General features: G+C 43.9%; 5 protein-coding genes across 5 annotated transcripts; 2 read left to right on the top strand and 3 right to left on the bottom strand.

The window, feature by feature from the left end:
• Nucleotides 1–1,432: 1,432 nt before the first annotated feature.
• LOC128724595 (cilia- and flagella-associated protein 20-like) lies at nucleotides 1,433–2,235 on the bottom strand. Its single transcript, XM_053818319.1, has 2 exons — nucleotides 1,960–2,235; nucleotides 1,433–1,888 (listed from the first exon to the last, which is right to left on the bottom strand). The coding sequence occupies exons 1-2, from the start codon at nucleotides 2,233–2,235 to the stop codon at nucleotides 1,433–1,435; spliced, it is 732 nt and encodes a 243-aa protein (XP_053674294.1).
• A 790-nt stretch (nucleotides 2,236–3,025) lies between these two features.
• LOC128725320 (uncharacterized) lies at nucleotides 3,026–3,572 on the top strand. The gene is made up of 3 exons (XM_053819052.1): nucleotides 3,026–3,162; nucleotides 3,230–3,352; nucleotides 3,437–3,572. The coding sequence occupies exons 1-3, from the start codon at nucleotides 3,026–3,028 to the stop codon at nucleotides 3,570–3,572; spliced, it is 396 nt and encodes a 131-aa protein (XP_053675027.1).
• A 2,097-nt stretch (nucleotides 3,573–5,669) lies between these two features.
• LOC128726647 (monocyte to macrophage differentiation factor) lies at nucleotides 5,670–7,183 on the bottom strand. The gene is made up of 3 exons (XM_053820467.1): nucleotides 6,764–7,183; nucleotides 6,059–6,418; nucleotides 5,670–5,975 (listed from the first exon to the last, which is right to left on the bottom strand). Exons 1-3 carry the CDS (start codon nucleotides 7,181–7,183, stop codon nucleotides 5,670–5,672), a joined length of 1,086 nt encoding a protein of 361 aa, XP_053676442.1.
• A 4,568-nt stretch (nucleotides 7,184–11,751) lies between these two features.
• Nucleotides 11,752–19,595, top strand: LOC128727431 (F-actin-capping protein subunit alpha). Its single transcript, XM_053821345.1, has 2 exons — nucleotides 11,752–12,073; nucleotides 16,579–19,595. The coding sequence occupies exons 1-2, from the start codon at nucleotides 11,827–11,829 to the stop codon at nucleotides 17,199–17,201; spliced, it is 870 nt and encodes a 289-aa protein (XP_053677320.1). The 5' UTR covers nucleotides 11,752–11,826; the 3' UTR covers nucleotides 17,202–19,595.
• An 858-nt stretch (nucleotides 19,596–20,453) lies between these two features.
• Nucleotides 20,454–21,035, bottom strand: LOC128725854 (uncharacterized). Its single transcript, XM_053819623.1, has 2 exons — nucleotides 20,861–21,035; nucleotides 20,454–20,777 (listed from the first exon to the last, which is right to left on the bottom strand). The coding sequence occupies exons 1-2, from the start codon at nucleotides 21,009–21,011 to the stop codon at nucleotides 20,539–20,541; spliced, it is 390 nt and encodes a 129-aa protein (XP_053675598.1). The 5' UTR covers nucleotides 21,012–21,035; the 3' UTR covers nucleotides 20,454–20,538.
• Nucleotides 21,036–21,301: the final 266 nt, after the last annotated feature.

Below are 21,301 nucleotides of genomic sequence, written 5' to 3' on the forward strand. Positions count from 1 at the left end.
CAACCGTGACTAGCGGAAGGGGGGAAGCTCGCTTAACTCCCCCTTTTCCGTTCCCGTCACTTGTGGAACTTCTCCGATTGACGATGTTCACGGGTGCTTGGAGATGATTTTAGATAAAAAAAAAAATAAAACAACAATCTGTCATCGACAATCCCGGTTCCTTCCACTGGCCTATCGTTCCCCACTTTCCAGCCCAACCCTCCACGCATCGAGGTTTTGGGAATTGATTGCTAAGACCTTTCCGTGCGTCTACCACGCGAAAGGTCACTCCGTGATTTCAGCTTTCCTTGGTTTTCGTTGCGTTGCGCGAATTTGATACGCGGGTGCAATGATCTGGAAAAAACACATGAGTTTTCCAGCATCGTTGCCGACACACGAACGCGCACAGTTTGGCGTAGCACACTATCAGATTACACCCCCAAAACGGACGAGATTGCCTTTTCATAAGAAGCCGATTGAAGAAAAGCGGCGTGGCTTTAGTTCCCTACAGATCATCCTCATACGGGAAGCCCATAGCGCACATCGAACGCGAACAAACAGCCCATGTCCCCACAGCCAAGCATAGTAAAGCATAACGCGCGTCCTGCCCATCGCAGGCACTTTCCTTCGCCCAATCCCACACCTGCTCGTTCTTTTCGGTGCAATTGCCGTACCGGAAAGACGTTGGAACGCTTGCTAAATCACAACACCGCACACGCACGCTTCCGCTTGGGTAGCTTATTTTCCACCATTATTTTCCACTTTCGGTTGATCCGTTTTCCTCGCCTGCTTTTTTCTTTTGCAGTCCGGAAACGGGAGCCACAGAAAGAGACGGGCGACTTACATGGGAGAAAAAAATAAACATACTTGCGTTGACTTGCTCGCTGACAGCTACAGCACGGCGTGCAGGCTTGTTTACACGCCACGCCATTCTGACAGCAGAGCACTCGAACGTTTGAAATTATTTCTACAAAAACTGTTAATAATATTGCGAGAAGCAAAAAAAGTCAGACAGCATGATTTCTCAATGCATCCAACAACACATGAAATTACTACCACCCACTCTAACGTACAAATACACCATGTCAATATTTATTTTAATGTACCACTTTCAATAACTTTTATGCCTGCCAGGATTGCTCTCACAACCGAATAAGGCATGTAGCGTTAATATCGAATATCGTTTCGATTTGGGGTAAACACTACGCAGCAGAACATAAATCATCATTTGCATAACTATTTACATGCATAACGCATTATGACACCAAATAGCCTCAACAGAATGAAAGGAATTAGTTGTTAAGTAGCAAGGACGAAATGGTTGCGGATTCAAATTTATGGTGCTAACTTCAACACGTGCATCATCAATTTACAGTAACAAATAAAGGTCTAAATAATAAATCTACCGCCAGCAATACTCCATCTGAGAGAAAATACATAGCTTCTACTAAATTTAAGTGGTTGTTTCAACAACACACTGTGCTGGCGCAAGTACGTCCTGCGGGGTTGAGTATGTGCTAAAGTCCTCTACTGGTGTTGTAGGCCGTACGGTTTCGATCGGTTCATGAGGAATTTTGGCTTGCTTCTTCTGCTGTTCCTTGAATTGTTCTAAACGATTTGGTCGAATTGGAGGGTACAGCCTCAGTTCCCCCGGTGTCTCATCGTTCGTGTACAGGCGATCGCAGAAATAGATGCGCTTGATGCGCACGTTTGCATGGATCTTAATGCGTACCGTCTCAACGTAATTCGTTCCGTAAGCCCGCCGAATTAATTCTGCCATGTTTAGTTGCACTTGATTCCAACCCGGTGTCATCGACAAGGGCATCGACGTACTAAAATTATCTACACGTGTGCAGCTCTGATAATTTGAGAAGCGCAGCCGTCGCAGTAATTGTTTATCGTCCAGAATCTAGCCATAAATACCCGAGGAGAGCGTACAGTAACGTAAACTATTTTAAATTCAAACTGAATAGGGCTCACCTGAACTTCGAAGGAAAAAAATTTCTTCAAATTTTTCACAAGCATCACCAAAAATGGTAGCTTAATGCAAAGCGACGGGCAAGGACAACACGGGGCCACCATGTAAGTGGTGGCCACGTTGACTCCAATCAACTCAAATGTAAGCGAACGAACAGCTTCATCCGTTACGCGCCTAGAGTGGCCATTTTTTGTGTGCACATCCCAAATGGCAAGCGGTTTGCTACCGGAACTGCTGAATACAGTTACGAATCTATGCTGGAAGGAGTTTCGAAACATTGCCACGATATACCAACAGATAGGAACTACTCAACACCACAATCCACACCTCTGCACAGAACTAGCAACTGTGTCTTAAAAAAGGCTACTAGGATGTGTTAGATTCAGTAATATGTACATTCAAACTTATCAAAAATGATCGCAACCTATTACTTTCGGTAGACAAACACAGATGGCTTAAAATGTCCATTTTATTATTTTTCAACTGTATTTCATACGTAAAATTATGAAACACTAGAGGACAAGTCTCACGAAAACCGGATACAATTGCATTAATCCTTCGCGAAAGCTATGATCCTTATGCTATTGGCCAGTGGTGGTGTTTATCATGCCTGCTTGTTACGCCTATTCCGAAAATAAATCGATGTGCATTCAAATTCGAATTGCTTCGGCTGGTTGCAGTAGAATACGAAACGTTTGTTGCAGGAAGAAAATGCATGCAGGCGAAAACGAAAGGGAAATAAGCTGCCACGCCAATCAAGAAAAGTTTGGGGCAAAAGCTGACACCATGGCTATGTTTTCCCTCTCTGCTGACCTACATTAACCAATCAAACTGTCGGTTCCCATCGGTATTTCAAAGCCGTTGCCATGGAGAAGAGTACGGCGCAAAAGACTGTTTATTCGGACTGTTTGCGAATTTACCTTCCACTAGGGCACATGCACTAGATTCGAACGTGTGAAGAAAGAGCCTGGACGTGTTTATATTTTCGTTGGGTTTTTTTCGTTATGGATAGTGCGTAATTCTCGTGTAACGATTACATCCAAACCAACCACGTAAATCACTGTACTCATGGATAGAACCAGCAGCCAGCTGCAGCGCAAAAAGCGCCGAGAATCGAAACGAAAATCAAACGACAAGAAAAAAACCAAATCGAGCAAGTCGGATGAAAGCCTGCATCCTAGCTACACGAATCTGCAACCACCCTAGTAAGTCTGTGATGCAGAGATGGTTTATATCGGCACGATTCTAACATGCTTGTAATCGTTAATACAGTTCCGCCATTTGTCGCCAGCGTTATCACGCCAATAATTGTCTGTACGAGAAGCAGTTCAATCACGAGCTTAAGATGCTTGAATTGATGCAGAATTCCGCATACGATTCGATGCGTTTCCATCGGTATGGAAAAGAAACGCGCAATACTACAGTACTTCTTCAAATAGGACACGATTCAAAGCATGATCCTTTCCTTTTCCTTTGCAGGCATTTTGCTATTACCACGCTATGGCCACCGTTACATACGCGCAAGGAGATCGAATACGTGCTAAATAACTTTTTCCGCCATTCGGAACGTCAAACACGTCGCTTGCACGAAATCATGAAGGGTCCTGTGTACTAGTCCTTTCAGAGATGGCTACCGCTGGTGGATAAACATTTGTTTGTAGAATGAAATAGTTTATCGAGTTCTCTAAATTAAAATAATAAACCACAATAACTAGGAACTCAAGGACTAAGATGGAGTCCCATCTCTACGAAAGGTTCAAAGAAACGCATTACAATTTTTATTTTAACAGTTTCCGAGAGAATTCTACTGCTATTTTCTAGCGCACAATGAAATAGAGCGCACAATGTCATTCGAGATGGGAAATGTGTATCGTTAAATGTTTAGTTTTTAATAGTTGGGGGTTGAGAAAAGTTCTATGTTTCGTTTTGTTTTTGCTTCTTCCACCATTTGGCTACGTGGAGGAATTATTATTGTTTGCTATTTCAACGTTATCAATCTAGTGTAGATTTCAATAAATTCAGATATATTCTCCAACTCAACTTCGATGGGCTAGATTTGTTAGTATAGTTCTTTTTGATAGTGATTTTGAATATGTTTGTCTGTTTCATTTTACCAAGCAACAAATCGTAACTAGTTATTTTAATTCCATGTTCGTTTCTACTCCGGAATACTTTGGTCACAATAATTATTACTAAGTATGTTATATTTTATTCAACCGTTCTATGGCTATTTAGATATGATAGCAGTGTATGTAGACATCGCCCATTGCGATTTTAACTGAGCAGAAGTTGGTTTGCTGTGTGTATTTAAAAGTTTAGCTTCATTTCACACAGAAGGTGGGTGGGTTGTTGGAGTATTAACATGTTGCTAATATTCGAGTGTATCGCCACGGTTTGTGGCTAATCGAAAAAACTACTACTACTACGGAGTACAATTTTGGCTACCATTTCATAGCATATTTTGGTGGATGAAGTTTCGTTAACTCTTGTTTAACAATACTCAGACTTCTATCTGATTCTGGAACATTTGCACACCATTTAGGATCAATATCATATTCTACCGGATTTCATAACGATGGAGTTGTACGCCATGAATCTATTTGCCTTATAAGTTTTCGCATTCTCATCTGTGGTAACAGAAATCTGACGTTAGTTCTTTTAAGAGGATTTCATTATAATTCATTCTGTTACTAATTCTATCTCAATTTTTTTCCCTCATATTTTACTTCACTTTTTACTATTTTATGTTACTATCCTTTTTAATTCCTAGTGATTCCTAATGTTGTTCGACGATGACAAATCATTTTACGACGTGTTATAGTAAGAAAAAAAAATCAAAATTTAATCCTGGACATGAACTTGATTATTCATGTCTCAAAGTCATATACATAATTAAATTTAGTTTTTTTTTCTTAAATATCATGAATGAGATACGGACACCGAAATATCGTTAATGCAACGAATTAGGATAGCTTCCGTACAATGTTTTTACGAATATGTATATGCAGTAAATGGACAAATAAACCTAATACTTTCTTAATCATTCTACATATCACAATAAGACATGAAAAAATTCTACTATGCAAATTTTTTCATCACTGTCATCGATGCAGTCATTATTTTCGAGCATTTGTTTTCTAGAATTCGACCAACTAAATTCAGCTTCATCTTGAAACTATGCGAACACAAAATGAATGAGTATTACAATATCTTATGGTGCTAAACATAACAGGAAAAATGAAGCAAAAATGCTTAAATATTAAATATTGAAAAAAAAACCTAAATTGGATCCCATTTTGAATTAAGACTATCGATGTTTCAACAAATAACTCAAAACCCTACATACCCGGTATACCTGCATTTTTGAAAACCAACTCCATCTAACATCACTGGTACTAATAGAAAAGGAATCATTCAACATGATATGAGAGTTTTTTTGATCTGACTACCTTTTGATTATTCCATTTTACCCTGGAAATATACATATGTTTCAGAAAAAAAAACGATTTGCATTTCAAGAGCAAATGAATAACCGTGAAGATTAAAACCAAAACATACAAAAAATAATCCTACCTAATAAAAAGGTTGAACACAGCGGAAATGGAAAACGAACCGTTCATAATGATTCTTCCCTATGAGTAAAGGTATGCATGAAATCCCTGTTACCAGCGTTGCACCGTTTATCCGACCACGTGCTTTACGTTCTATTAGTTTAGCCAGCCACCGTTCCTTCGACAACAGTAACGGCAGCAGGCAACACGGGAAACAGATGCGTGATAATGGCGAAGTAGTGTACGAACGCGGCCAATACTACAAACATATGCCAGATTGCGTGGGCGAAAGGGAAAAGGCCATCTGATTTGAAGAACACAATGCCAATAATGTACAGAATACCACCGAATTTTAGCTCGGACATTCCAGTGAACTCGTGACCCCACAGGACTATCACTACTGAAGGACCAAGACCGATAACAACATAGAAGAACGTTTCCAAACACTTGTATCGTTCGTGATACATCTATGAAAAGAATAAAAGTTATGTTGTAAGTATTCTATTAACACTATACACAAAGAAGAAAGAAATATCGATAATTGTCCTACCTGCTGGTAGATAATTCCTAGGGCTGCCAGGACCCAAACACACCATTTCACAACGGACACAATCTGTGGATGAGTCGTATGTCCCAGACTGAGCCACGGATAGTATGAGCCTGCGATAAAAATGTAGATCATGGCACGATCGCATCGATGCAGCGCATCCTTGAGCGGGCGATTGTGATTGCAGTAGCAAACGCAATGGAAACACGTAGAAACGAAGAACAGCATTGTCAGGGCGACTCCGTAAATGATGGCGGCAAGCGTTTGCGCGGATGTGTGGCTTCGTTCATAAAGAATAAATCCAGCGCATACAGACGGCAATACCCATGTCCCGTGTGTGATTATATTAGCGATGTGTTCGACCTAGAATAAACAGAAAAAGAGCATACAGTAAGGAGTAGTTAGTACGCTTTCATCTTTGCTCATTGTTTTCCAATTAAAATAAACTATGCGCTACTGCTCGGAAGCATTACTTTTCCACGGCACCTTCTACTGCCGGGTTCATTGTTAATCCTTATCGCAAAAATGTTTGTCAATGCACGTCGGTCATAATTGTCACTTTCCAAGCGCTCTTATCACAAGTGTTATCTGTATTATACAGGAGCCGCTATCAGAGTCCCCTCTATAATCGCTGGGAGGTGGTTATCTTGATCATGATACAGTTGTCCGTTATCTTAAACATCACTTAATCAACATCAACAAATGTACCTTTGTCGGAATGTACGCACAGCCGGGCGCAGCACGGGGGTTCTTTAACTCGATGGATTTCAGTTGTTCCCACGGAAGCGTGGTAAGATCGTACCGCAATCTTATCCACAAGTCGAGCACACCAAATAAATCCGCCATCCCTGTAGTGCTGCCGAGAGAGCTTCCTCCTGCGCTGGACGAATTTCCACATTCGTCGACTAGCTGCGTCGCGGTTCCATCGTACCCGCACAGTTTAAATTCACATCCTCCGTTGGCTATGTGATGCGGTGAAGGCGGTTGCCGGGGAAGGTGGACGCAAGATTTCGACGGTGAAAATTGACCCGATCCGCTTACGCTGCTGTTGAAGTTTCCCGCACTTTGGCCGTGGTAAGGATCGTTGCAAATTGATGCTCCCGCACGGGAAATGAGTCCATCTTGCATTTTTTATGTGGCCGGTTCGAAGGGAATGGTGAGCTGCGGACTTGGTTTCCCGGTTCCAGTACAGGGCACGTACTAAAATAAACAACAAGTTATACGTTTTAATCAACTAATAAATTGCGCGTAGATGTGGTGAACGAAGCACATGGATCGGTATTTGAAAGAATCCCTGACCGTCGCTGCAAGAACGTTAAGTGAGCTAAGAAACAGCTTCATAAGGAAGGCGACATGAACGGCGCGATAAGCCGGTTGATTATGGCAGCGGTTCAATAAAGCACATGGCGCACTTTCACTGGACCCCGACCCCAACGCTATGGCCACGCGATAAACAAAGAATTTGTTTACCAACAAAAAAAAAGCTCCACCCGAATAAGAAGCGCGTGTAAAATACGACAGTACATGTCGGTTCTGTGGCTGCGTTATCTTCGAGCGGTTGCTGATAAAACAGACAAGACGTAAGACAGACATTTAACGAAGGTATTTTCGTAAGAGAACTTGCAGACGAATATCAGCAAAGGCCACCAAAGTCACACACGCTTTGGCGGCATGCTACATGGCTGTTGGGGCTGGTGAACAAGCAGCCAGTAAGAATAAGTTCCGCTCGATTGACCCACGATGAACCGGTCGAAGCTCGCGCTAGCCATCTTCCACACCTACTGATTACCCACAAATGACGCACGCGATGTCGGTGATTTTTTTCTGTAAGGCAGCCCTTAAGCGCGTTATGAGTTGGAGCATCCATTAAACGGCCGCTGAGCTCTTATGATGAAGTGCAAAAACGGTTGCAAATGAATTACGCCAGACGGATTCCACGGGCAAACGCTTCAAAATGTAGAAAAAAGAAGCTACAAAAAATGCAATAAATATTGCGTCAAACGTGGGGTGAAGTGTTGAAGGTTTAAAAAAATATCCTACCAAAATAGGATTGGCTAAACTTGCATCGTTCGAAGCAGATGGCCCTAGAATATCCTGGTTATGCTGGAGATATTACATTTCTGCGCTGCAAAAGCGCGAAAGGTCAATCTATTTTAGGCCGAGTTTCCTTCGCATTTTCCCGCCGTAACATTCAAATTCAATTACGCCAATTACTGTCGTGACAAGGCGCCACACTTGCATGTTACGCGGCAGCCGTTACGGAGCATGCCACCTGCACTAACGCCGCTGATCTGGGTTGGTCCTTTACGAAGGCCAGCTGTTGTAAGGCCGGGGAATACTTGCTAGTACTTGCTGGTGGTCTAGCATAAATCCGTACGGCCCTAGTTTGCCTAATGCTCTACACCGCCTAGTGGCGAAATGTTTATTTTTAGGTCAGTGAAACTAATCTTCCCTACCGAGTGGCATTTGCCCAAGGTAGAATCGTGTTCTTTTCCCTCTCGCAGGGGCTCAATTGGCTCGAAAATCACGGTCACCAGCTGGTCAGGTCGTTGGCTAGATGTGAGCACGTTTTTGCCTACAGGTGATTGACCAACCCACATGGTGGCTTGGCAGTTTTTGTTTTAAGACGCCCAGGGAAAACGCCTAGCCCACGATACGATAGTCAATTACATTGTTCCACCACGGCTGTGAGGGGTGAATCTTCGATGAAATCATGCACCCTGGGATAGTTAGTTCCTTCCCTTATCGGTCGTTGGTGACCATTTAAAAAAAACGTGTTCTTGGATCAACAGGGTGTGCTTTTCGTTTCCGGCACGCTCGCGATCGGTATCGTGAGTGGAAAAACGCATCAATCATCGTTAGCACACGTGGACCCGTGATATCGCGAATGTCCACGGAAACTGGCAGTCCGTCAAGCGTCAATGTCCTTTGTATAGTGGCTCGTTTTGGAACGTGAAACACGCCACGGCGGACAAAGTCGTATATTTCCGATAAAAATAGCTTAACGACGGCTCGGGGGGAATTGGATTAAAGCACGAACACGCGTCGTGACAATCCGTGGCCGAAAATTCACCCGTTCCCGCGCCCGATAGTGCAAGGTGGCAACAGGTCCCAGTAGTCTTCGGTGTGCCATTTGGGCAACCGGAAAGATAACACCGATCAGGTTCGCTAAAGCGCGGATAGTTAAGCTGCCGCACTAGCGTCATTAAGCGGTATTAATCGAAATCGGTGGGAATTATGATGGCTGGAACAAAGGAAAACACGTCACGAGCTGGCATCTTCGCACTGGCGTACTTTAACCAGGAAGCTATATGGCAAGATTACAGGATTATTAATCGATTTTGTTTCACCCACGACAGCCTGAGCGGGCAGCTTCACTAGAACTTCCTGTCGGTGGATTGGGTCGAGCTCCTTTACGCGAACTGAAGCATATGTCCTGTCCCGGCTATGCTTCATCGATCGTGAAAAGATGGAAAAGACTCTAGGGGGAGACCTGGCGGTGCCGTACGTGCACATGCACAATTTCTTTTCACTTTCCCCGTGATGAATACGTTGGATGGAAGCGGACTGACAGCAGCGGTAAATTGCTTTCTGGAGTCGATTATCCAATTACGGGCTACCGCACGATTCGAAACCGGGTTGCTTACGTTCAGTCTGCCCAATTCAGTGCCTCTCATCCTAATTTTCCTGGACACGGCGTGGGAACGGTGCTTTTGCCAATTCGTTTCGTAGATTTTCACAAGCTACCGAATAGAAAAAAATTGGCACAAAAGCATTCGCGAAGCAACCACAGACAAATCACTAGCAAATCGTAGCACACACTGCCGCGTGTGAGAAGTTAAATCAGAACAGAAATCTTGAGCAACATGGCCCTTTGGCAGGCAGTTGTACGCTTTGCGAAATTGGCCCTACAGCAACATCGTTGGCTAAGCTAAGGTACCCCCTTCAAGCCCATTGGAGTTAGGCAACGGCAGAACAGGTTCACGCTACAGCACTGAGCACATTTCGCTTGCTTTAGCACGGGTTTTTTTTTTGGAAGGGGGCAATGGCCATGGAAAACAAGATTAATTATGTTCACTTTTGACGAATGTGGGACAAACGAATGCATATTTGCGAGAGGTGGAAAAAAGGCACAACGCACTAAAAACGTTTTATCACTACACTAGTAAAGTCTTATCCTTTTAGGCTGACTGGAAAAACGTACTATTTGTTGGAAACGGGGCGAGACTGTTAGCCTTCTTGCGGAGACGCGAGAAACGTACCTCTCACCACGCCGACTTGATGTTGTTTACGTTTTTAAAGACTGTATCAGGCTTTCGGTCAGCAAAGAATCGCGCTTGACAGTGGCGCCCTACTTGCAGCTAACACTAGGTCGAAATTCTACACTCGTACTCATATTAATATTGATTTTTTAACCTATTCCATGTCCCTTCTGACCTATCATTTTATTGCTAATTAGTAATATAGGTTTCATATAGATTGGGGCAATTTACAGTCAAGAAGATTCAACCTAAAACTAGCAACAGATAAAACGTTTGAAAATTTTCATTATTATTTTCTCTTGTTCCTTTTTGATCGTAACTGTCAACTATGATGTGTTACACGGACAGTTCAGCCGTTTCGCGGAGTGGACCTGTGGACTTGTGTCCATAAACCACCTCGCTTGAACGTCAGATTCTTGTAGTTCTTCTTCCTCTCAGAGAGGATTATCGTCGTCATCGCATTGGGAATCAACCAAAAAAGCTGCATAAAACTACACAGAAAAACGGAGAATTCAGCTGAAATCCATCCAACGTAGACTGCGTCGTCGTGGAGTTGTGCGATTCGCTATCATCCCTAGCACAGGGCAAAGAGGTGTGTACGCGCAAACGTATATTTTCAGTAGGGCAGTAGTAGTTGGTGAAAATCCCTTTCTCTGCTTTTAATACAGAAGTGTTGTATTCGTCGCGTCGCGGCCGTGATTGTGGTTCGTTCGTGTGCTTCGTGCTGTTCCTAAATACGGTGCCTTATTTGCCATTTTCGGTGTATCAGTTTATGCAGTTCTCAGCCAGTCCTAGTGCAGGCTGTACCAAGGTGCGAAGAAATTTGTTCTATTTCATTATTTGTGCGTGCTGTTAAGAGATAAGCTGAAGGAAAAGGGTTTTGCGAGGAAGCGAGAAAAGGAAAATTACTCATCGCCGCCGTACGTACTTCACCTCGCCCAGCAGAGCTGGAGTACTAGATCGTGACAGTTGCACTTAGAGTGAGAGAAACGGTCTAGCTCGTGAGCCAGAAAGAGATCTCTCCTGTGTTCAGCGAGTGTGTATCGCCGCTGGTCGAACAAAAAAGAGAGAGAGAATACAAACGCCCGATACGAGCTGTACGTTTGCGAGAGAAAGAGAGAGTGTGAAGCAAACGGAAAACCACGCAGCGCTCAGTGAACAAGTGTCAAATCTGCCGTCCGTCTTCGTCATCGCATCGTAGGTTAAACGTTCGTTCTAGCTTGCTAGGTTTTTGGATATCTGTGGTGTGAATACACTGAACTAGAGCTAAACATTATCGTAGTAGGTTAAGATTTTGCCAGGTCGATACATAGTATTGTTGTGGATAAAAGGGACCACACCAACCCCGCTCGGTTTGTTCGGTCGTTTTCTCATTTGACCCATTCTCGTGTCTTCTGCATCGTAGCAAGAGAGCCTTGCAAAGATCCGGAGCAAACAGGAGGAAACCCGCACCGGACAAGGATCAGCTTCTAGGTTACGGGCTACGACACTACCCACCACAGACACACAATGGCAGACGTCGACGATGTGATAAGCGATCAGGATAAGATCCGGATCGCGTCCGACTTCCTGATGCACGCACCACCCGGCGAGTTCAACGAGGTGTTCAACGACGTACGCGAACTGCTGAACGACGATCGACTGCTGAAGGAAGGTGCCAGTGCCGCATGCGCTCAGTACAACAAGGACCAGCTCACTCCAGTTATCCTCGAGAATTCGGGGCTGCGAGTGCTGGTCACAGAGTTTAACGATCTCGGTAAGTGCATTTTGACTTCCCTAATTAACAGCTAGTTGCCTTTGCTGAGAGGTAGTTACTATGAGCTCTACCCACAGTCGCAATCTGGCCATCGACGCCATCAGGTCGACACAGGCGACAAACTGTCGGTCGGCGCCATTAATAGTTCTGAATGAAAATGCGATCGGAGATCCTACTACGTACGTAGGCTGTATATTTTTAGAAATCTTTGTCCCTCTGTTGCTTCTCGGCGGCGAAGCTAGAGGCGCGTTTCCCGTCCGCGATACGACGAGAAGGAAAAAGGAACCAAACCGAAATTGGGATCAACGTCTCGGTGGATGTGTACCGGTGGTCGGAATTGTGAAGTAACCACCGACCCCACGTTGAGTGGTGAGCCTAGCCACCGTTGAGATTCGATAAAATGCGACTCATGGCTTGCGACAGACTTTATAGTAGATTAATTGCGAAACAAACGCAACAAAACTGGTAGTAGCTACTAATTCCGGGGATCCGTTAGTCCAAGCCCCAATGCATTATATTGGTTACCAGTCTGCCGGTATTATCAGAACATTTGTAGTCTACCTTATCCTTATCCGTGCCGCATTTGGTTTGCAAAATAGACGCACCGATAAAGAAACTGGTCGCTTTCCGATTAGATAGTAGCAACATGACAAAGTGAACAGATTTATTTCCTTTGAAATGCCTTAGAAACGTGCGGAAAAGTACACACATACCCGGGGGCAGACTGTGTATCTATTGTCTTATTGTTAATGCTACCGTTTGTGAAATTATTTGGCAGCTTACATTAATGCAGCTATCACTGCAACGAAATGAGCGAGACGATGGTAGAAAAGCAATGTATGAGGCACAAGTTGAAACTTTCATTGACGTTAAATGTGACAAAAACTAGCTATTTCTGCGATAGGAATCGCAATGCTTGGAAGGCGTAAAAATCGAGTTTGGTAACGGTTGGCTGGACCGTTTCGCTGAATGCCACCAAACGTCCACCAGTGGTGATCGATGACATGATCATCATATGAATAGTAACGCGGAGACTGGGGCACAATTTTTAACAAGCAATGCTTTGTAGTAGTTGCCTCTAATTGGTGTGATTTTGTGTGTAAATGACCTACTTTTATTTCCGTGCCTTTGCGATGTATCGATTGTAAGAAACGATCAATTAGATCTTTTCTGTAGAATCTGCAGTCTTTCGAAGTACACGCTTCAAGCTTTTCCGTTGGGCAACTGTAATGTTTGCAAAAACAGTTCAAACACATAAACAAGGAAATATTTGGCTGGCGAAGAAATTCGTCGTGCGGTCAATCGCCTCACATCGTGATTCCATCATCACCCCATGCGTTGTATCTCGCAGTGCCAGTGGGTGAATCATTTTCCCCTCCTAATGCCACGCCAGACGACGCCGTATTGGATTGCAATGAGCTCATGCCCGTGGCTGTGGCATAGTTTCACGATATCCGTTCCATTGCGCCCATTGCGGGGGCTCTGCAAGTTCTCTTGAGCAAACCATCTCCTTTCATTGAGGATAGTTTGCGTGATCGTAAGGAGCTCGGGGAATGGATGGCTTTCTTATATCCGGCACCAAACTCGGGTTGGAGATTGAGTACGGCATAGAGCATATGCTACTTGGGGGTCTGAAACAGTGTGTTGGTTAAGCCTGCCCGGTTCTACGATATTCCTGAACATACTCACGGGCCTTTGCGCGCGAGTCCACGCCCGTGCAGTGGTGTTTGTCTCCAGATACAGCACCGCCGGAAGATAACAGCAAACTTACTACCCCGCGGACTTGCGGAAAAAGCGAAAAAAACCCATGCTGCAATCGGGACTGTGCGCGCTATCGTCGTGTTGGCCCGAAGCTGAGTAGAGAGATAAGGAAAAACGCCTCAACAACGATGGCGAAAGAAAACGGCCGGCCAGCCGGTTGGTTGTGGGGCCTCCTTTACACAGAGATAGCGAGTGGCCGATGCGTTTTCATACCCTGCTCCGATCGATGGGCGGTGGTCCGAACCCCGTGGCGTCGTTTGCCGACGACGTGTACGGTTTATTTGGCACGGTGCCTCGAATTTTCACCCAACACATCCCATACACGGTGGGAGCATACTTTCACTTTCACGCAACAAAATCCCACCACCCATGGCCGATTGCAACAGATTCGGGGGCGTACTACTATGGGGAGGAAAAGCTCACGAGCCCAGTGTTTGTGCGAGAGATTTAGCGTGAAGCGTGACCAAGAAAAAAGGAGATATGAAAATATGCACATGGCACAGGCCGCCGGCGCACGTGCGAAAATTAATTTGAAAAGCTCCACCATCCACCGCGCATCATCGTACGCGTTGTTCCACCTTTGAGCAATTTTAAAGTCGATTAATCACGCCGCTTCCTTCGTGGATCGATACTACCGGACCGACCTGCTTTAGCTTTAGCAATTATTATCTTCGCATCGCGCCAGTGTCGTTTTGTTGAAATTAAATTATGATGCAAAGATTACGTTGGGCTTGTTTTGGCGTTTGCTTGGATGTGCCCAACGAGAAATGGTGCCGTTTTTCGATCAGCTGTTGTGCGGAGAGCTTGCGAAGATACGGAAACGTAAACCTATCGCCTTATAAGGCAATAGCGTGGCTGTGGCGTTTGACGGTGCTCTGCGCATGGGAGGCTGCGTAAGTTGTGGTCATGCAAGGCTGCTGCATTGTGTTGATTCGTGATTTTGTGTGAGGATGATTTGTGACGTGTGACGAGGACTCACTTCTCGTGTAAATTTCAAGGAACCCTACCTACAAGGGTTTGGAGATGGATTTAATGATTTAAGGATGATAATCAGGTCGATGGCAAAGAAAACAATAACATATAAATCTAATAGAATTGTATTGTCTCGATGTATTCCAAACAATTGTTCAAATTGTTATACAAAACGAGCCTAATTCGTACTCTAAGGCTCGATTGAAACCCATCCGACTTTTGATTGGAAACTGGTTCACATTCGATCCAAGTTCTGGATGAGCCGATTGTTGTGTATAATCGGCCTCAACGTGCGTGCTTTTCCGCTGGGCTCGATTACCGACCCGGTTATGCAACGGTACAGTGCTTCTACGAACTGTTGTGTCGGTGTTTATGCCTCACCTTACTCTGGTACACAGGTGTGTATGCTTGGGATGCCAATTAAAATCTCACCCGTACTGCTCCGCCACAGGAGCCGCGAGCATATATGTACAATCCTAGAAACCGAAATGGGGAAACGCACGCGTGTACCAAAGATGGAGCGGAGGGCGTAAGAAACAGCAGCAGATAAAGCTAGCGCCCCCAAAACAGGAGCCCACGCGTAAGAGGCGCGGTACCGATTGGAAAAGCTCGCTGGTGGAAAACTCGCTTTTATTGGACGTCCGTTTGGATTGTGTGCTGCGCGATGAGCGGTGTTTGATGGACTGCTCAAGAGTTTGGTATCGCGTCGATGAAGGCACCACCGGGCTCGTACCAAAATCCGATTCTCGCTTTCCTTCACCGTCCGTCTAATCCATATCAAATTACTCACAAACTCGAGGGGGGTAATGATTGGAAACAAGCTCGAAATGTACCCTTACGGGGTGTGTTTCATTTTGCTTTGCTGTCGATGCGTTGAATAAATCAATAACATTCACTACTTTGTGCTCGCTGTTTTGTGGAAAATGTTGATTGTTTGTACCATGCTAACGTAAAAGGTCTCATAGACTGCCATCATTCATATATGTACTGTTAATGTGTACAGTTTCCTCTTGAGTGCAGGTATTCGCTCTGTTTTACTCTGTCGTTTCTAATCCTAGACTACATAATCCGTTTTCCGGTTTAGTGTAAATTCCTTTTCACGTTCAACACCTGCAGAAGGATGGCAGGTTGGTTGTACGATTATCCGTTTTGTGGCGATTATGTTTAGTTGGCAGTTTTATGGCCATTGACACTGTGAAAGGAGGGCATGTTGGCCCTTGTTCAAATTGTCACCACCCTTTATGCTGATTTAAAAGGCAGCCCCTTATGCTGATAGACGTGTTCATCGCACCGCAAGCTCATGCAATCGCTCACAGATGGAAATTGAGATCATGAGTTTGGCATGATTGCGTGTTAAAACATTATATCACTAGGTGGTAATCAAATTAGAGATAAAACAAAGCACAAACCATCCATTCCATCAAGGCAGCTGCGTTTTCTTGGAACAGGTCAGTTTATGCAATTGGATTGTCTAGTGACAATCCGCTGTGGCTCTGTCCATACACGGTGGACGATTTTCTGTCCACACACATTCAAAAGGGAGACCGTTGATGATCTCCTTGAATGTCAGAAACAAAGAGATGTTTCATATTTCTGATGTACGGACAAAGAATAGCTGCACGCTCGTTTCTAGCACAAGGCTCGTTTTTCCTTCTTTGGGTACATTGAGCAGATCAAATCGGACACCGACGGATTGCTTTCACCGTAAATGGCTCGCGTGCACTGAAGAAAATTAACACGTGTTTTCTTCTGCCTGTCGTCCCGTCCTACAGGTGGTGGCCGATTCTTCGATCCGCGAACCAAGCAGAGCTTCAAGTTTGATCACCTGCGAAAGGAAGCGTCCGATCTGCAGAACCACGACGGTGATCACACGTCGGAGCAGTGGCGCGCGATGCTGGACATCGAGACGCTAACATATAGCGCCAAACACTACCGTAACGGGTCCTGTTCGGTATTCGGCCGGACGGTGAACGGGCAGATCACGCTAAACGTCTGCATCGAGGATCACCAGTTTCAGCCGAAGAACTTCTGGAACGGCCGGTGGCGCTCGACCTGGGTGATAACGTTCCCGGCGTCGGGTGGTGGTACGGCCGAGCTAAAGGGATCGCTCAAGCTGCAGGTGCACTATTACGAGGACGGCAATGTGCAGCTGGTCTCGGCGAAGGACTGCCGTGAGACGGTGACGATCACAAACGAGGCCAACACGGCGAAGGAGATCATACGACTGATCGAGGAGAGCGAGCACGACTACCAGACGGCAATATCGGAGAACTACCAGACGATGTCCGATACGACATTCAAGGCGCTCCGGCGGCAACTGCCAGTTACGCGAACGAAAATCGACTGGAGTAAGATAGTATCCTATAGCATCGGTAAGGAGCTGAAGACGCAGTAGAGCAAGCGCGAAAAAGAATAAGTCGAATGAGTGGTCGAGGCGCGCAGGAAGACGAAATGCAGGAAAACAGACGCTAGGGCGCATGTTAAAGGACAAAAGCAAGGATAGAACTGTGGATGAGGCAAAAAACAAAGGCAGGAAGGAAGGCATATTTTCGTTTTATTAGCGAACCATAGAGACTCGAGCGCGAAAGTGAAACATCTTGTCCAAGTCCCATTTTTCCACCAAGGAGGAGGAGGACGAAGCATGTATGTTTCAAACGAAGGAAAATATGATCTGCGATAGACGCCCTTGTATTCTCGCGAAACGTCGTGGAGATCATAGAGAAATGCACAATAATCTGTTGTTCATGATGAGATCATGGCCACCTGCCTTCCGGCGGTGGCCTTCTGTTTGGTCGCATGTTCGGAGTCCTTTGTTTCGGATCGAGCTTTACGCGTTCGAAGTGTCCTATTCAGTTTGAGTTTTTTTTTCTCTGTTTTTGGTTTTATTCACTACTCTATAAGTAAAGTTTTCAATCCATGAGAAATAGAACCGACTAGAAAAGTAAAGAAAGAAGAATCAAACGACACGATTCAATCAGCTGAAGTTGCACGCGTATTCGAGCTAATGCTGGAAGAGAAAATGGAAAGCACACAGGAAGAAGGAAGAGATAGATTATAAAGCGAGCCGTAATCGGAAGGATAAGTTAAACAAGCATGGAAAATAAACAACTAAAAAATACAAATAAAAAAAGCATACAAAAACAAATGTTCAGCCTCCTTGAAGAAAAGAAAACAACACTCATCGACTGTAATTATCGTTAACGTGAGCAATTCGAGGAGAGCCTTAGCGGCCATTGGAGAGTTACGGAACATTTCCAGGGAGGAATATAAATTCGAACTATTCAACAGTCGCTTGCTTTGTGCGGATGCTAGGATTCGATCTCCTGGCGTTAAGGTGTGAAAACATTGAGTTTAACCCAGTACCACGAAATAATGCGGCTAATATATTTATGATCATTCGGACGCTTCAAACAGTTAGCCGTTACTAATGGTTGGGAAAAAGGAAGCAGTGTTGGAAGGAATAGAACAAGAATACTCCTTTAGAGGAGAATAGTCATCTTCTTCATTAATCCTTGCTTTCCCACTGAAATACAGGAAAAGGACTACACAGGATATTTCCAGAGAAGAGTATAATACGCTAAGAGAGGATAAAATGTAACATGAATCGAACATTGGACTAAGCGCCCTTCTAGCGCAAATTGCAAGCATATACGAATGAAAAACACGCACATCTCCTTCATGAATGGTCGAAATAAGGGTAATGTTTAACAACAACTTTTGCTCTACACTTCTGTAGTATGTTTACTCCACGACGAGGGAAATTATCCGACAAGATTTGAATTACTTCATCATCGACGATATTGTGAACATTGTTCCCATTTACAAAACGCTAGTTTAAATTTCATAATTTTGCCCCGACAACAAATCATGGAAAGGAAATTGCACCGAATATTGTGAACAGATGTAGCGAACGTTAGTACCACCCTAGAGAATTTGTTCAATTTGACTGAGGGAGGTGGACAAGAGTTTGGTTGCTTTTTATGCATTTAATAAGGAAATAAAGATATTACCGAGTCGGAAATAGTTGTTGACAAATGTAACAGAGTCAGATAAAGAAGGGAAGGTATGTTGTAGGCAATAGCCGGTTATTTTCGATACCACCGTTAGCGTGTTTTGGTTTCACTATGAATAATTAGCAATCTGGATACGATCATGCATTGCTAATCAAAGCTAAATTTCTTCTATACACTCTCCGGCTACATATGATAGAGGAAATTTGTCCGGTATTTTTTTTCGGGTACAGTTTTAATAAAAAAAGAAGGCGGCCAAAATGCAAACGAAATTCTGATACCCAGGAATAATGAGCAGCATGTTAGTAGAGTAGCGAAAAGACGTTAACATTGAGCTGATTGGAAAGCAACCATGTGCTAGTTATTACGATTGCCAACGAAAGTGGCATGGAATGTGCGGAAAACAGTACACGAACGAGCGTATGCTGAGTAGCAAACACAGTAGCGGAATACTGTATCAAAACTTCAACAACACTGAAACACTCTCAAGAATAACGACGCAAGACGCATCATAGTTAAAAAGAAAAACGTTCATTTGCATCCAAAATGAAACGGTGAAATATGCAAGAATAGGTGCAATTATACAGTGATATGAAATCAAACGAAAGCGCAATATAGCCAAGAAACAACACAAAAGCACCATAACCGTCGCTGCAGCACCATTATAGCAAAAGAAAATGAGTAAACTATGCATTAACGAGTAAAGAAGCGTAGTAAGTGCAGATAGTTGTATCAAAAGCAGAGTGTGCAATGCTGCATGATTGTTGCATAGGAGGGAAAATAATGAAGTAACTGTAAATTTAATTACTATTACAAAATATATAAGAATTAAATAAAATTCATATAAAAAACATGAACAGCTGCGCATCATCGATATCGATGGAACGCATGCAGCCTCTTTACTGCATGATCTTCTGGTACTGCCGTTGCTCACTGCGATCTCAAATGCGGCTTTTCAAGGTACGTGTTTTGTTCTGCTAAATTCGATTTTTATGATTATTCAAGAAATGGCGGCTGAACACGTGGGCGTTAGCACCGTTTGTTTTGTCCTGGCCGAGCAATTTGATTGGGCTAATCGATCGATCGCTGCACTTTGAAGGAAATTCCCACAGTGCGTCAAAAACAATGAAGGCGATCGATGGCATAAAAAGCTGAAGCGCGGATAATCACGCCCCATAAAGTGCGATGATATGGATTGATAACGCTAGAGCGAGCAAGCACGCAAATTTGGCAAATGCGTGGAAGCGAAGGAGGAACCGATTGCATGCAGCCTCTTTAGCGCATGATCGCCTGTTATCTTTTGCCAGTTTGTGGCAACCAAAATTCCACATCAAAAACTACTCCCGCTCGGTGGCACTGTGTAGTCTTCTTTGATGCTCGGGGTTCTGGGTTTTAAATGCTGCTTCGTGAGTAATTATTGAAAAGTACCGTCTTTTCAATAGGGAGGGATAAAAGGACTTTGTAGAATTTTTGAAGAATAAATTAAATTTTATTATAAAATATTTTTTGTGGAGTATTTGTGCTCCAAATGATACAATAATGTAAAACAAATCGAGCATTTGCGACGTGAGGTTTATTGATTTAGTCCTTTTATGCTTATTTTCATTTGCTTGATAAAATGAACAAGTACATAATTGGTCAAACGATTTCATCGGCTATGACTTTATTTCATATTTACAAAGCAAACGAAACAAGGCTACTAATAACTTAAAAATGACCCAGTCACGCCTCTGATTTGATAACCAAACGACGGTCAGGTTCATTTTGCAGTTCAAGCTCAGCCCGCTTGATGATCCAACGGTCGTCCTGCATTTCCGCCCAGAAGTAGTACTTCCCTCGGGTGAGTGTACCTCGCACCGGCACCGCAAAGCTGTCGATTTTTCCTCCACCAAATTTCGGGCTTTCTTCCCCCACGTCGAAGCTGAGGTCCTTTATAGGTTCACCGAGCAATTGGACTGCCCCTACGGGAAGGAACATTTGTAAGCTTTTCATTCAATTCAAATCTGATTCGTTAGAACCCTGGAACTGGTAAATTGCATCATACCGGCATGAGATCGAAGGAGCTTTAGCGAATCCTTGTAGTATGGCTGACGACGAATTTTGTCCTCTAGTTTAACCTTCATAATCAACGCAGCGGTGATTCCACCGAAAGCGATGTACGTCGCAGTTTTTGTAAGGGTTCTTAAGGATACCATCTTCGCTTGCACTGTGTTCTTACATCTATGTTACCTACATAATACAGCACTACGTTTGTTCCCTGTATTTACTTTGGACGATTGTGCTAAACAGAAGTGACGGAAAAATGCATCGTGCCGTTTGTTTAATACACGCGATCCAAAACTTCAAGCTAGTTTCAGATCAGGAATGAATAAAAGAAAAATATCAGAATTATTTGAATTGCACGCGTAATTTAAACGCAGAGCTACCCTAAGGACGATGGCAGGACAATTAGACTTAGAAAAAGAACAAATAACTCAAACGATAG

Source organism: Anopheles nili, chromosome 3 (genome assembly GCF_943737925.1).
Source record: "Anopheles nili chromosome 3, idAnoNiliSN_F5_01, whole genome shotgun sequence".
NCBI classification, from domain to species: Eukaryota; Metazoa; Arthropoda; class Insecta; order Diptera; family Culicidae; genus Anopheles; species Anopheles nili.

Coding starts and splice junctions, on each gene's coding strand:
- LOC128724595 (XM_053818319.1), bottom strand. CDS start 2,235: ATGTTTCGAAACTCCTTCCAGCATAGATTCGTAACTGTATTCAGCAGT. Junction 1,889..1,959: donor TTTTTTCCTTCGAAGTTCAG/GTGAGCCCTATT, acceptor ATTTATGGCTAG/ATTCTGGACGATAAACAATT.
- LOC128725320 (XM_053819052.1), top strand. CDS start 3,026: ATGGATAGAACCAGCAGCCAGCTGCAGCGCAAAAAGCGCCGAGAATCG. Junction 3,163..3,229: donor ACGAATCTGCAACCACCCTA/GTAAGTCTGTGA, acceptor TCGTTAATACAG/TTCCGCCATTTGTCGCCAGC. Junction 3,353..3,436: donor GATTCGATGCGTTTCCATCG/GTATGGAAAAGA, acceptor TTTCCTTTGCAG/GCATTTTGCTATTACCACGC.
- LOC128726647 (XM_053820467.1), bottom strand. CDS start 7,183: ATGCAAGATGGACTCATTTCCCGTGCGGGAGCATCAATTTGCAACGAT. Junction 6,419..6,763: donor GTGCGTACATTCCGACAAAG/GTACATTTGTTG, acceptor TGTTTATTCTAG/GTCGAACACATCGCTAATAT. Junction 5,976..6,058: donor TAGGAATTATCTACCAGCAG/GTAGGACAATTA, acceptor TTCTTTTCATAG/ATGTATCACGAACGATACAA.
- LOC128727431 (XM_053821345.1), top strand. CDS start 11,827: ATGGCAGACGTCGACGATGTGATAAGCGATCAGGATAAGATCCGGATC. Junction 12,074..16,578: donor CACAGAGTTTAACGATCTCG/GTAAGTGCATTT, acceptor CCCGTCCTACAG/GTGGTGGCCGATTCTTCGAT.
- LOC128725854 (XM_053819623.1), bottom strand. CDS start 21,011: ATGGTATCCTTAAGAACCCTTACAAAAACTGCGACGTACATCGCTTTC. Junction 20,778..20,860: donor GCTCCTTCGATCTCATGCCG/GTATGATGCAAT, acceptor TCCTTCCCGTAG/GGGCAGTCCAATTGCTCGGT.